This window comes from Acomys minous (genome assembly GCF_964271855.1).
Source record: "Acomys minous genome assembly, chromosome: 19".
In the NCBI taxonomy this organism is placed as follows: domain Eukaryota; kingdom Metazoa; phylum Chordata; class Mammalia; order Rodentia; family Muridae; genus Acomys; species Acomys minous.
The window spans coordinates 62,387,739-62,401,608 of NC_140499.1; the positions used below are offsets into that span (position 1 = coordinate 62,387,739).

Genomic DNA, 13,870 nt, shown 5'->3' on the forward strand with positions numbered 1-13,870 from the left:
GTTTTTGGTTTTGTTGGTTTTGGGGGACGGGGTTTCTCTTGTGTAACCCTGCCTGTCCTGAACTTGCTTTGTAGATCAGGCTGGCCTTGATCTCACAGAGATCCACCTACCTCTGCTTCCTGAGTGCTGGGATTAAAGGCATGTGTCACCATACCCAGCTCCCAGTCTGATATTTTTCATCTGTAAAATGAAGGGGATGTTATATTTATGAATTTCATTCTACTGTTTATATTTTATGACTATTATATTCAAGTATATGTCAGAACCAGCTTAGTCTGGACAGTTCTCCATATAGTCTTTAGATTTGCTATCGTGAATAGGTAAACATAATTACCAGTTAGTATGCATGGATGTATACACATACAATATGCTTATTTGTGTATCATTTGAGTGCATGAGCAATTTCCTTTTTGAGTTTTCTTTGCTTAATTGTTAGTTTTTGTTTGTTTTTCCGAACAACAAAACTTCCTACATAGCCCAGGATGGGCTAGAATTCACTGAATAGCCCAGGCTAGCCAAGTACTTAAAATACTTTTATCTCCCCTCCTGAATGCTAGAATTACAGGCCTATGTCACTAGGCCTACTCAACTATACCTAAAAGAGGGACTGGTTTTTCCTCCTCAGTACTGAGGACTGAACGTAGGCTTCTTCTGTATGAGCACAGTAGTGCTGCGCTTCATCGGTCCTTTTTAGCTTTTACATATCATTATTTTTTTTAATATTAATTTATTTATTATGTATACAGCACTCTGCCTGCAGGTCTCATTATAGATGGTTGTGAGCCACCATGTGGTTGCTGGGAATTGAACTCAGGACCTTCGGAAGAGCAGCCAACAGAAGCTGTTTTTAACCTTTGAGCCATCTCTCCAGCCCCCCATATTATTATTTTTATATTTTTTATTTATTGGTTAATTTTTTTTCACTAGGCCTCCTGTATCCCAGGCTTCCCTCAAACTTGTGCTGCAGACTTTGAACTCCTAGCTCCCCTGCCTTCACCCTGTGCCTTGCACAGTGATGGGTGCACGACGCTGGGCATGCTCTCTCCCAACAGAGAGTTTGCGAGGAATTGTCTCCCTGATTACGTCACAGATAGGCTGATATTGGGACAAATGTGCTTCTTCCAGAAAGTAACTGTATTTAGGTACTGACATATCTAAGAATTTAAAAAATGTTTAGATGTATTTGTTTTGTGTGTGAATGTTCTGCTCCATGTATGTAAATGTACCAAATGTGTGCATGATGCCTGAGGAAGCCAGAAAAGGGTGTTTATTCCCTAGAACTGGAGTCGTGGATGGTTATGAGCCACTGTGTGGGAGCTGGGAATCCAACCTGGGTCCCCTGCTAGAGCGGCCAGTGCTCTAAGAGATAGGCCACCGCTGTAGCTCCTACAGTGTTTTGATGGCAAAGAAATGTTTGGCATTAAATGTTTGCTGCAACTTCTAGAGACTGGGAAGCAACACAGCTCCAGGTATGTCCCTGGGTGGCGAGTCTTGCCTGTTTTCAACCTACCACAGTGTCTATTTTCAGGGAAGTCTCACCTTCCTCCTGAACAGTAAGTATACCATGGCCTCCTGTGTTCTCTGTCGGGCTCCTTGGGGAGACATTATTTGAAGCAATAGTTCTATAGCTAAATGTAATTTAAAACCAGAGGACATGATCATCTTTCCATTTCATTTTCTTCAAATCTGAGATTCTGTGTCTGTGGGTGCTTTATCCTCATGTGTGTATAGGATTTTCGGGGACAGGTGGTTGTGAGCTGTGCAGGTGCTGGGAACTGAACCCAGGTCCTTCGGAAGGACAGCCAGTGCTCTTAGGCCCAAGCACCTCTCCAATCCTCACATTTTTATTACATTTATTAATTTTTTTGTTGGTTTTTTTGAGACAGGGTCTCTCTGTGTAACCCTGGCTGTCCTGGACTCACTTTGTAGACCAGACCGGCCTCGAACTCAGCAATCCACCTGCCTCTGCCTCACCGAGTGCTGGGATTTTATTACTTTTATGTGTGTGTGTGTGTGTGTGTGTGTGTGTGTGTGTGTAGCTGAGATGACCGCCTGTGGAAGTCAGCTTTCTCTTTCTAACTTGTGTCTTCAGGGTGCTGGCACCCACGTGTTACATCCTGTTGGGCTGCCTTAGGCTTTCTCAAAAGTGTTCATATTTAAATTTGGCTATCCAAGGAAAATAAAAGATGGGCTTTGTTGTGTGTGGTTTTGTTTGTACATTTATTTACTTTCTCTTCAGAGACTCATCTTTCTTTTTGTACCCAAAACTGGCACAGATAATTTCCTTAAGCAAAAACTAAGATGTCCATATGCGCTCTTTGACTGGACTCCCAAACTCTACCATATATGTAGTAGAGCCTGGATTTTTAGGTAATTTTAGATACTGGCTTTCAGAAAGTTGAATAATTTAAATGAATTCACCAAAATCAATGTGTTAAACATAAAAGGGCTGCCAGACTTTGAATTCCATGTAACTTTGTGTTCTCCCCGCTTCCTACCTCCCTTCCTTCTGAGATTTGCCAGCTTCTGTCTCCTAAGGGCTGGGATTAAAAGTGAGCAGCACCGCGCCCAGCTCTGATGTGTCACATCTGTTTTTGTGACATGAGAGCATAACTACAGAAGGAAGGTTGACTTGGGGCTTGTATTTCCAGAGGGATAGAGATCCCTCCTTACCCTGACAGGGAGCGTGGCAGCTGGCAGGTGTGTGCTGGGCAGCTGCTCAGCAGGCCCATCTGTGTGCACAGTCAGGAAAGAGAGTGCCCAGGGTTAGGTTAGGGTAGGAGGCCCGGAAAGCTCACGCCTGACCTGCGTCCTCCAGTCAGGCTGCACCTATTAGTCCTCCCCAAACAGCCGCTAACTGGGGCCCAAGAAACGCCTGAAGCTTCCTGGGGGGCATCTCATTCAAACCGCCAAACTCAGTCATGGTGTTTATCACCAGAGGAAAGTAACAAATATGATGTGGTTTTTTGTTTTGTTTTGTTTTTGGTTTCTCTGTGTAGCCTTGGCTGCCCTAGACTCACTTTGTAGACCAGGCTGGCCTTGAACACTCAGAGATCCACCTGCCTCTGCCTCCTGAGTGCTGGGATTGAAGGCGTGTGCCACCACACATGGTTTAGGTCCTTTGTAAGAGCTGTCCTTCCAGCCCAAGCACACGCACGCACACGCACGCACGCGCGCACACTCACACGCACACAGGGAGAAAAGAAAGCCTGGGAAGGAAGAGGAGGCGGCTGCGGTGTGTGCACTGTGATAAAGGACACTGTAGTTATAAAGCTGGAGGGACGGTGGGGGGGTTGCTGTTATTTATTTATTTATTTTTGTGAGACATTTGAAACCCCAAAGCCCACCCCAGTAACACACATCTTCCACCAAGGCCACACCCCCTGATCTCCTTCCAGTATCAACACTCTCTAATGACCAAGCATTCAAATATATGAGCCTATGGGGGCCGTTCCTACTTCAAACCACCACACTCGGCCTGAAAGAGTGTAAATATTGTTTGTTTTTGTTTTCGAGACAGAGTTTCTCTGTGTAGCCCTGGCTGTCCTGGACTCCATTTGTAGACCAGGATGGCCTTGAGCCCACAGAGTTGGCCTGCCCCTGCCTCCCTGTTGCTGGGGTTACAGGCGTGCGCCACCGTGCCTGGCTGTGAGATCCGTCTCGGAGCCGTCTCCATCCATCGCCAGTGTGCTTTCCACGCAGCTTCCTCAGCAGGCTTCTCCCAGCTCTCGCTTCTTGTGGCTTCGCCTTTGCCTGCAGGTTTCACCATCCACCCTGGGGGCCGCTGGAGTCTGGAGGTGGGGCAGGTGTACGTCATCACAGTGGAAGTCTTTGATAAGAGCAGCACACGGGTCTATGTTTCTGAGGTGAGCCTCTCCTTTGTTTTTTTGTTCTGTCTTCTTTCACTCATAAGTCCACACTGGATTTTAAAATAGCTATGCAGCAGACAATGGCTTCGAACTCCTGATCTTCCTGCCTCTACGAGTACTAGGATTACAGGTAGGGGTGTGTGTGTGTGTGTGTGTGTGTGTGTGTGTGTGTGTGTGTCTGTCTGTCTGTCTGTCTCCCAGGTCCAATCCAGGGCCTCAAGCATGCAAGATAAGCACTCTCCCAACAAGCCCCCCTACAGCCCTCTCTTGTCATGCCCTTTGCGGGCAGCTCCTGGAGTGCGCCGGCTGTGTGGCAGGAAGCCTTTTTCCCTTTGCTCCCATGCTTTAGCTCTGTAAACAACAAGTTATTAGTTTTTATTATACTGTCTTTGGTGCCTGCTGAAACAGAAGTCATAATATCATCAGAATTACAGGAAGGGGTTGACGAGACCAGTAACAGCTGAGGCAAGCCTCACCCTGCATACCCACCCTCACTCAGGTGGACCTCAGGTGGGCCCCAGGTGGGCCCCAGGTGGGACGTGTGCTCCTGCCCAGGGCTGCCAGGGCTTGTCATAGGAGCGAAGCATGACTGAGGTGGCACTGGGCTCTCCTAACTCTGTGTCTCCACTGTTTCTGATGTGGATTCCATTTCAGAGTCACATCTTTTCTCCCCTAGGGCTGCCATGAGGGAAAGCAAACGGTTTGTTCTTTCTTCTTTTTTAAATTAATTAATTACAATTACAAAGCTTTAAAAACATTTTGTTGGTCTTTATTTATTTATTGGTTTATTTGCTTGTTTTGTTTTTTGTTGTTTTTTCGAGACAGGGTTCCTCCATGTAGCCTTGACTGTCCTGGACTTGCTGTGTAGACCAGGCTGGCCTCAAAATAACAGAGATTCCTTGCCTCTGCCTCCTGAGTGCTGGGGCCACTGTCACCTAGCTCCTGTTTGTTTGTTTTTTGGTTTTTCAAAACAAGGTTTCTCTGTGTAACAGCTCTGGCTGTCCTGATCTCTCTTTGTTACCCGACTGGCCTTGAAGTTACAGAGATCCGCCTGCCTCAGCCTCCAGAGCACTGAGATTACAGGCATGGGCCACCATGCCCAGCTCCTGTTTATTTATTTTAATTATGTGTAAGTGGGTATGTGCATGTGAGTTCAGGTGCCCCCAGAGACCAGAGGTGTTGGATCCCCTGCAGCTAGGGTGAACCACTCTGTGGACACTGAAACTTAACTGGGTCTTCTACAAGAGCAGCAAGCGCTCCCAGTCCCAAACCCTGCTCTTAGGTCTCCATGCCTGAAATGTATAACTCCAGTCTCATCTATAGTTTGGCATTAAAATGATTTTAGGGGAAAATACATCTTCAGATTTGTTGCTGTTGGACTGATTTCAGAATCTCAAGATTACATTCCAGCTTCTGAAGGAGTACTTTGAAGAGCAGCTAAGCACTTCAAATGGGTCTTACCATGTGGTAAAAGCCCTGAGAGACGGAGTTGTGGTGATAAGTGCGAACCTGACGTCCAGCCTTCAGGAGGTAGGAGTCTTGAAACAGCCCGTTTCCTGGGCGCCCCAACAGGGCGGGCTGCCCTGATTTAGAGCAGCTGTGACATGCCATCTTTCTCTCTCACGTTACAGTTGGGATTGCATGTCTCTAGCCTTCCACAGCATAGAACACGCAGTTCCTTTAAGAAACCTCCTCAAGGGCCGGGCGTGGTGGCACACGCCTTTAATCCCAGCACTCGGGAGGCAGAGGCAGGTGGATCGCTGTGAGTTCGAGGCCAGCCTGGTCTACAAAGCGAGTCCAGGACAGCCAAGGCTACACAGAGAAACCCTGTCTCGAAAAACCAAAAAAAAAAAAAAAAAAAAAAGAAACCTCCTCAAGACCTGTGCGGTGACACATGCCTGTCAACCCAGCACTCTGGTAGGCAGAGGCAGGTGGATCTCTGTGAGTTCGAGGCCAGCTTGGTCTACAAAGTGAGTCCAGGGCAGCCAAGGCTACACAGAGAAACTCTGTCTTGAAAAACAAGCCAAGCAGGGCGTGGTGGTGCACGCCTTTAATCCCAGCACTCGGGAGGCAGAGGCAGGTGGATCGCTGTGAGTTCAAGGCCAGCCTGGACCACAAAGTGAGTCCAGGGCAGCCAAGGCTACACAGAGAGACCCTGTCTCAAACAAACAAAGAAGTAAAAAGCCAGCCTGTCTGGTGACCTCGGCTCCTGGTCCTCCTCTGTCACTTGTCTCGGTGCCACCATGCGCAGTTCTTTTTCTTTTAGAAGTACAAGATGGTTGAATATTTCTTTAAGGAACCATTTTGCTCATGTTTTCCATGTCGAAGAAATTGTCCTAGGAAATCTTGATGTGTCTTTTCCTGTCCCAGCAGAGCAACAGTTCTCATCCTCAAACGTGTCAAATCAGTCACCAGCGAGAGGTGAGGATTTTCTTTCCCATTCAGCTCAGACCCAGCCTTCTAGCGTTTCCGCACCATCCTCTGGGAATAGCAAATCGTTACAGAGTTCAGGTATGGCATCCTCTAATAACAGAATCCACACAGGAACAAACCAGTTTCTCTAATAGGTGACTTAATGAAAAGGTTTGGGCACGTAGCTCAGGCTGGCCTTGAACTCACTCCCCAGCCTCCGGCTCTCCTGCCTTCAGCTCCTGAGTGCTGGGGTTACAGTCCTGCAGTGTCACACCAGGTTTATGCAGGGCTGGGGACTGAACCCAGGGCTTCACTCTACAGGCTGAGCTACAGCCCACTCCCAGATTTATTGTTAGCTTTTACCACTCCACCAACTTAGTAGTGTAACTCAGTGTGCTTTCAGCCTTTGCCATCAATCGATTCCTTGTGAGTTTTATGGCCCTTTGTCACGTTCTCTGATGCCCCTGTGACCTCCTGTGGGTTGACAGCTGCTTAACCTCCCTCTAATGCTCCTCTTGCTCACTTCCCTATGCCACTGCAGACTCATGGTTTCTTAGCACATGCAGAGACAGCCTGTTATATAGCTTTATTATTTTCTTTTTATTTAAATTTATTTATTATGTACAGTGTTTGTCTGCATGTACCCCTGCTGGCCAGAAGAGGGCACCAGATCTCATTATAGATGGTTGTGAGCTACCATGTTGCTGGGAATTGAACTCAGGACCTCTGGAAGAGCAGTCAGTGCTTTTAACTGCTGAGCCATCTCTCCAGCTGAGCTTTATTATTTTTTAAACTTGACTTCACCAGTCAAGTTTTATATTTTCACTTACATTCTGTTCTCCTCCCAGAAGACTTCCTCACAGGCTGTGGTTTCTCACAGGTAGAGGGCGGTAGTGGCAACTTCACCTGGACCTCTTCTAATGAACCTGTGGCCATGGTCACCACCAAAGGAGTGGTAACTGCAGGTCAGGTGAGAGGGGACAGCACCATTTTGGCACGAGATATACAAAATCCTTTTCGATCTGGAGAAATGAAGGTAAATGTCTAAAGAAATGTTTAAAGAAAACAAAGCATCTCTGGGACACTGCTATCTAAATGTATTTCTTTATTTTTATTTATTTATTTTTCGAGACAGGGTCTGTCTGTGTAGCCTTGGCTGTGCTGGTCTCTCTTTGTAGACCAGGCTGGCCTTGAACTCACAGCAATCTACCTGCCTCTGCCTCCAGAGTGCTGGGATTAAAGGCGTGTGCCACCATGCCTGGCTTATTTTTTTTTAATGTAAATAAATTATGTGTGTCTGTATGTCTGTGTACCACTTTTGTGCCTAGTATCCATGGAAGCCATAAGAGGGCATTAGATCCCCTGGAACTGGCATTACAGACAGTTGTGAGTTGCCATGTGGGTTCTGGGACTTAAACCTGGAGCAGCAAGAACTCTTAACTGTTGAGCCATCTCTCCAGCCCCATGACTTTAAATTTAAGTGTAGGAACACATTTGAAAGTACATCTAGTCCAACTTTTACTCTAGCTGTGTGGTGGTGGCGCCCGCCTTTAATCCCAGCAGACAGGCACATCGCTGTGAGTTCGAGGCCACTTAGGAGGTGAGACAGAACAGTTAGAAGTTCAGCATCATCTTCAGCTACATGGTTTGTTTTTTTCTACTGGGTGCTACAATTTAGCTCTTTTAGAATGAGATTGCTGGGTATCAGATGGCGATGGAGTCTCCGGAGCTTGCAAGCCTATGATGATATCAAAAGTGTTAAAGCCCTATGTGCTGTGCTATGCACGGCAGAGGAATCGGGTCGAAGCCCTAAACCAGCCCAGGCCAGGCCGGTGTCTCTGCACTGAGCTCCCGGCTGGAGCAGCTTCGCCATTGCTGTCTTGACTTCATTGACTGGCACGTAAACCCTGGGCATTCAGTGGCAACTCTTCCCCTGAATAAATGGAGTCTCAGATGGTCATGGTGCGGAATGGCAAGCACCTGAGAGAGAGGAGGCACAGCAGCCAGCCTTGGTTCCTAAAGCTTGCCTGGGCAGTAGGCATGGGTTTGAAGACGAATGTCTCATTTGCTAGGGGTAGAGGTGCCAGGAAACTTAATCTGCATGCAGTGGCGCAGTGCCTCATCTGCATGCAGTAGCTTGGGGCCCTATCACAAGAAGGAAAACACAGTACTTGATTATCCTAAGGGTGAGAGGGTAACTTCCAGGTAAGATTAAAGATCATTTCTTTAGCATAGGGTGGGGTACTTCTGGAAACTCCCTGTGCTTGGACAAGTTCCTTATCAGGAAGGGGTCAGGCCTGTCATCTTCCTTGAGGGCTATGTGGCACTCCTGGGGTTATCAGATCAGGTGGAGTGAGAGCTCCACTGAGACAAAGGAGTCCACCATCATAGACCAACCACAAATGGCTGTCCGGACACATCAGACTTCAGCCTTATCCACCATTTGTGCTCTTACCTGCTGGCGCTTTGCTGGCCCCTGTGCGCCTACCCATCCATGCCTGTCATGCTGACCTTACTGCTGGCCTCATCGCCTGGCTAGTTAACCTGGCTGTAACAGAGGGACTGCTTGCCAGGCTTGGTAGCACACACCTGTTATCTCAGCAATTGGGAGTTAAAAGCAGAAAGATTAGGAGTTTGGTCAGCCTCAAGCTGGGTCACCCGAGGCGCTGTCTCAAACAAAAATGAGGCATGAACTTAAAAAAGAAAACTAATTCTGTATGGGTGTGGTGGTGCATGCCTTTAATTCCAGCACTTGGGAGGCAGAGGCAGGTGGATCTCTGAGAGTTTGAGGCCAGCCAGTGAGAGGCCAGCCAAAGAGAGTCCAGGACAGCCAGTGTTTTACAGAGAAACCCTGTCTAGAAAAACAAAACAAAACCACACCAAATTATAGGACCATTTTTCTATTTTTCTTCAGTTTATGGCATATGCTGCTTTTCCCTGTGTGACTTGGCATTTGTCCAGCGAGTCCGGGACAGTCAAGGCTGCACAGAGAACCCTGTCTTGAAAAAAAAACAAAAAACAAATCAAAACATAAAACCGCCTCTGAATTACATAAACTGAACTGTACTGCTTCTCAACTCACTCTCAAGCAAACTGCCTGAACCACACTGACTAGAACTCAGAGGTCTGCTTGCCTCTGTCTCCTGGGATTAAAGATGTGTCTGTATCCTAGCCAGATCACACAGACCTAGAAGGTCTTTGGATGTGATCTCTTGGCAGAGTAACTATGATCTGAATTAAAATTTCTCTACAGACATCACTACCTTAAAGAAGCTAAAAGCAAAGCCAGGCAGTGGTGGCGCACGCCTTTAATCCCAGCACTCAGGAGGCAGAGGCAGGTGAATTGCTATGAGTTCAAAGCCAACCGGCCTAAAAAAAGAAAAAAATGAATAAGCTAAAAGCTAGGTATAAAGATTCATGTCCATGAAAACATGTAATATCTCAAGGGGGGATGTATGCAGTACTTTAAAGCATGCCTCACTGCTACTTAAATTGTGTAATCTAAATGCTGGGCCAATGAGATGACTCAGCAGCTTTGAAAGCCCTTGACAGGCAAACCCTGGAACCCACATTCCAGGAGAAAATGTTATAAAAATTGTTCTCTCATTTCCGTGTGCACATATGGTTTGCCTCCATGGCATTCCTGTGCACACACACATATTACATGCACACGTAGTAGTAGTAGTAATAAAAACTAATCTGGGTATGCTGATGCACACCGTCAACTCCATAGCTCTCTCAGTGCATTTGAGGCCACCCATATCAGGACATGGCCTCTTTGGAAAAAGAGTTTTAACAGGTGTCCTGTTCATTTACGTGTTCCAGACATGGCTTTCAAGACACAAGCGCAGGGCTGGGTAGTCAGAGAGCTCACAGCAGTGCTTTCGCTCTCTAGATTTAACGACAGCATTTGGTAGCTCCCAGTATAGAAAATGGGGAATCAGCCGGGTGTGGTGGTGCACGCCTTTAATCCCAGCACTCGGGAAGCAGAGGCAGGTGCATCTCTGTGAGTTCGAGGCCAGTCTGGCCTGCAAATCAAGTCTAAGACAGCCAAGGCTACACAGAGAAACCCTGTCACTAAAAACCAAAAATTAAAATTAAAAAAAAAGTAAAACATGTAAATAACAATATAGAGAGCAGGAAAGATGGCTCAGAGGTTAACAGCATTGGCTGCTCTTCTAAAGGTCCTGAGTTCAGTTCCCAGCAACCACGTGGTGGCTCACAACCATCTATAATGAGATCTGGTGCCCTTGCGCACATCCAAGCAGAACACTGTATATATAATAAATCTTTATTTATTTATTTATTTATTTTGTTTTGTTTTTTGTTTTTTTTGAGACAGGGTTTCTCTGTGTAGCCTTGGCTGTCCTGGACTCACTTTGTAGACCAGGCTGGCCTGGAACTCACATTAATCTGCCTGCCTCTGCCTCCCGAGTGCTGGGATTAAAGGCGTGCGCCACCACACCCGGCTTATAAATCTTTTTTAAAAAGGAAAAAAGAGTCCGATTTAAAACAAACCAACAATATAAAGAGCATATATATGCGGTTGTTGACACAGGATCTTCTTACTGTGTAGCCCAGGTGGCTTGAGTCTGCCTGTGGTCTCAGCTTTGTAAGGGCTGAAATCAGGCATATGCCACCACAACAAAATGTATATAGTTATGTATAGATTACATACGTGTACATACAGCACAAGATTACATATGTGTCTAAGTGGCTCTCCTAAGACTTCCTCTAAAGGCTAACTGCCTTTCCTCAAGGTATATGTCATGAAGCTGAACAAAATGGAACTGTTACCGTTTCAAGCTGACGTGGAGATCGGCCAGATTATTGAGGTCCCCATCGCTATGTACCACGTAAACACAGAGACCAGAGAGGCCGTCGCGTTCACAGACTGCTCTCACTTACCGCTGGGTCTCAGCTCGGAGAAGCAAGGAGTCTTCACTCTTTTCAAAGAAGGCAAGGCTAAGCTTTTTTTATTTTCACCCTTCATCCCTGAATTAATAGTGGACCAAGCACTGTAGTTCAATTCCTACAGTTCTCTCCTTCCTCTCTCTCCCTCTCTCCTTTCCCCTCCCGCCTCTCCCTCTTCTCTCCACATGTGTGTGTGTGCGCGCGCGCGCACACACACACACACACACTCACACACACACACACACACACTCTCTCTCTCTCTCTCTCTCTCACACACACACACACAATCACACACACTCTCTCACACACACACACTCACACACACACACTCTCTCACACACACACACTCACACACACTCACACATACACACTCTCTCTCTCTCTCACACACACACACTCACACACACACACTCTCTCACACACACACAATCACACACACACACACACAATCACACACACTCTCTCTCTCACACACACACACTCTCTCTCTCTCTCTCTCTCTCACACACACACACACAATCACACACACTCTCTCACACACACACACTCACACACACACACACTCTCTCACACACACACACTCACACACACACACACACACACTCACACATACATACTCTCTCTCACACACACACACACTCACACACACACAGGATCCTGCTATGTTGCCTGGGCTGGCCTTGAACTCATAATCTTCCTATCTCAGCCTCCTGAGTACTGGCAGGAAAGGTGTGGATCTGGAGTTGATATTGGCGTCTTTGTTATTATAATGAAAGAAAATCCCAGTTTGATTTTACCAGTGAAGACTCAGGAACCAGATGCTAGGGTGAAAACTTGCTAGCTCAGAGAGGCAGAGAAAGCATCCGGCTGACCTTCCTACTCAGCTCACATCCCGAAGAATAAAGCCAAAAACCAAAAAGCTCAAAGCTAAAAGCCAAAAGGCCAAAAGCTCCTTTTTTTTGTTTTTGTTTTTTGAGACAGGGTTTCTCTGCATAGCCTTGGCTGTCCTGGACTCCCTTTGTAGACCAGGCTGGCCTCGAACTCATAGTGAACTGCCTGCCTAAAGCTCCTTCTTAATCAGAAACTTACAAATTCTCTTTCACTATTGAGATTTTATTGGCTCAGGAGCAGAGTACAGAGACATTTCAATTTCTTTTTTTTTTTTTTTGACATTTAAATTCTTAACACAAGTACCCAGACTCTGAAGTCACACACACGTCGTGCTCACGTACCCAAATGAAGAGCCATGTGTTGTCTGTCTGAACTTATTCCAGTGATGTTCCAGATTCAGATTTGACAGATTTTCCTTGAGATCTCACATAACAACCAAACACTCACAATCCTCAGTTCCACCGACTCACAGTTTTATGCCACAAACTGTACATACTCAAAATGTCCCCCTTTCACAGCACGTTATCACGATTATTAGAACAATGGACTGCCATGGCCAGAGAGAGCCGTTACATTTCTGACAGGGCAAGGACCAAAAGTGGAATCCTCAGGACGAGGCTCTGCTAGAAACAGGAGACCAGATCTAACTGAAAATATTCTAGAAATGAACGCACGACTGAGCCTCCAGTTGCTGCTTACTGTGCTCTGTGCTGTAGGATATAACTAGGCCCCCTACAGAATGTTAGGGTGACCCTGAGACGGTCACAGCCGCTCCTGATTCAGAATCCTGCTATTTTCTGGTTGCACAAAAACAAAACAAAACAAAGAAACAAACAACAAAACAACAAGCAAATGATTTAAGCTCTTTTTTGTTTGTTTTTTCGAGACAGGATTTCTCTATGGAATTCCCTCCATAGACCAGGCTGGTGTCGAACTCACAGCGATCCACCTGCCTTTGCCTCCCAAATGCTGGAATTAAAGGTGTGTGCCACTCCCGCCTGGCTATGGTTTAACATCTTAAAAAAATCATTTACACTTTAAAAAATGGGATGAGGTAGGATTCTCCCACCTCTTAAAAATGTTTCTAAGCCAGGCGTGCTGGCGCACACCTTTAATCCTAGCACTTGGAGGCAGAGGCAGGTGGATCTCTGTGAGTTCGAGGGCAGCTTGGTCTACAAAGCAAGTCCAGGACAGCAAAGGCTACACAGAGAAACCTTGTTTTAGAAAAACAAAAACAAAGCTCCCCCCCCCCAGCCAAAGAAAATGTTTCTAGAGCTACCAAAAAACTTGCACTTACGAAATAGTTGATAAAAAATATTCCTCTGGCCGGGCGTGGTGGTGCACTCCTTTAATCCTAGCACTCGGGAGGCAGAGGCGGGCGGATCGATGTGAGTTCGAGGCCAGCCTGGTCTACAAAGTGAGTCCAGGACAGCCAAGGCTACACAGAGAAACCCTGTCTCGAAAAACCAAAAAAAAAAAGAAAAAGAAAAAGAAAAAGAAATATCGTGTCATTTCATGACAATATACTATATTCAAAAAGAGACAATATGTTTATCTTTTATTTTTGAGACAGAGCCTCATGTAACCCAGACTGACCTTGAATTTACTATGTAACCAAAGACACCCTTGAATTTTTGATCCTCCTGCCTCCAGTGCTGGGATGACAGACATGCCGTACCATACCCAGTTTACACTGTGCTGGGGACTGAGCATACTCAGCAATTACCCTACCAACTCAGCCGTACCCTTAGCCCTGGCAGTATGTTTTTCTAATGAAAAGGAAA

The 13,870-nt window shown here is 46.3% G+C and overlaps 1 protein-coding gene across 12 annotated transcripts in view; it reads left to right on the forward strand.

Moving 5' to 3' along the window:
• NUP210L (nucleoporin 210 like) overlaps nt 1–13,870 on the forward strand; it is a 93,875-nt gene that overhangs the window by 18,329 nt on the left and 61,676 nt on the right. For 8 of the 12 annotated variants that reach the window (XR_014776804.1, XR_014776805.1, XR_014776806.1 and 5 more), the window contains exons 8-13: nt 2,302–2,370; nt 3,760–3,866; nt 5,259–5,399; nt 6,240–6,380; nt 7,162–7,317; nt 11,042–11,240. Coding sequence is in view for 9 of the 12 variants with exons in the window: in XM_084769138.1 (XP_084625264.1) it covers nt 2,302–2,370; nt 3,760–3,866; nt 5,259–5,399; nt 6,240–6,380; nt 7,162–7,317; nt 11,042–11,240 (813 nt within the window). In the remaining 3 variants the exon portion in view is untranslated. The remainder of the gene's footprint in view (nt 1–2,301; nt 2,371–3,759; nt 3,867–5,258; nt 5,400–6,239; nt 6,381–7,161; nt 7,318–11,041; nt 11,241–13,870) is intronic. The other 4 variants (XM_084769139.1, XM_084769143.1, XM_084769140.1 and 1 more) reach the window with 3 other exon arrangements.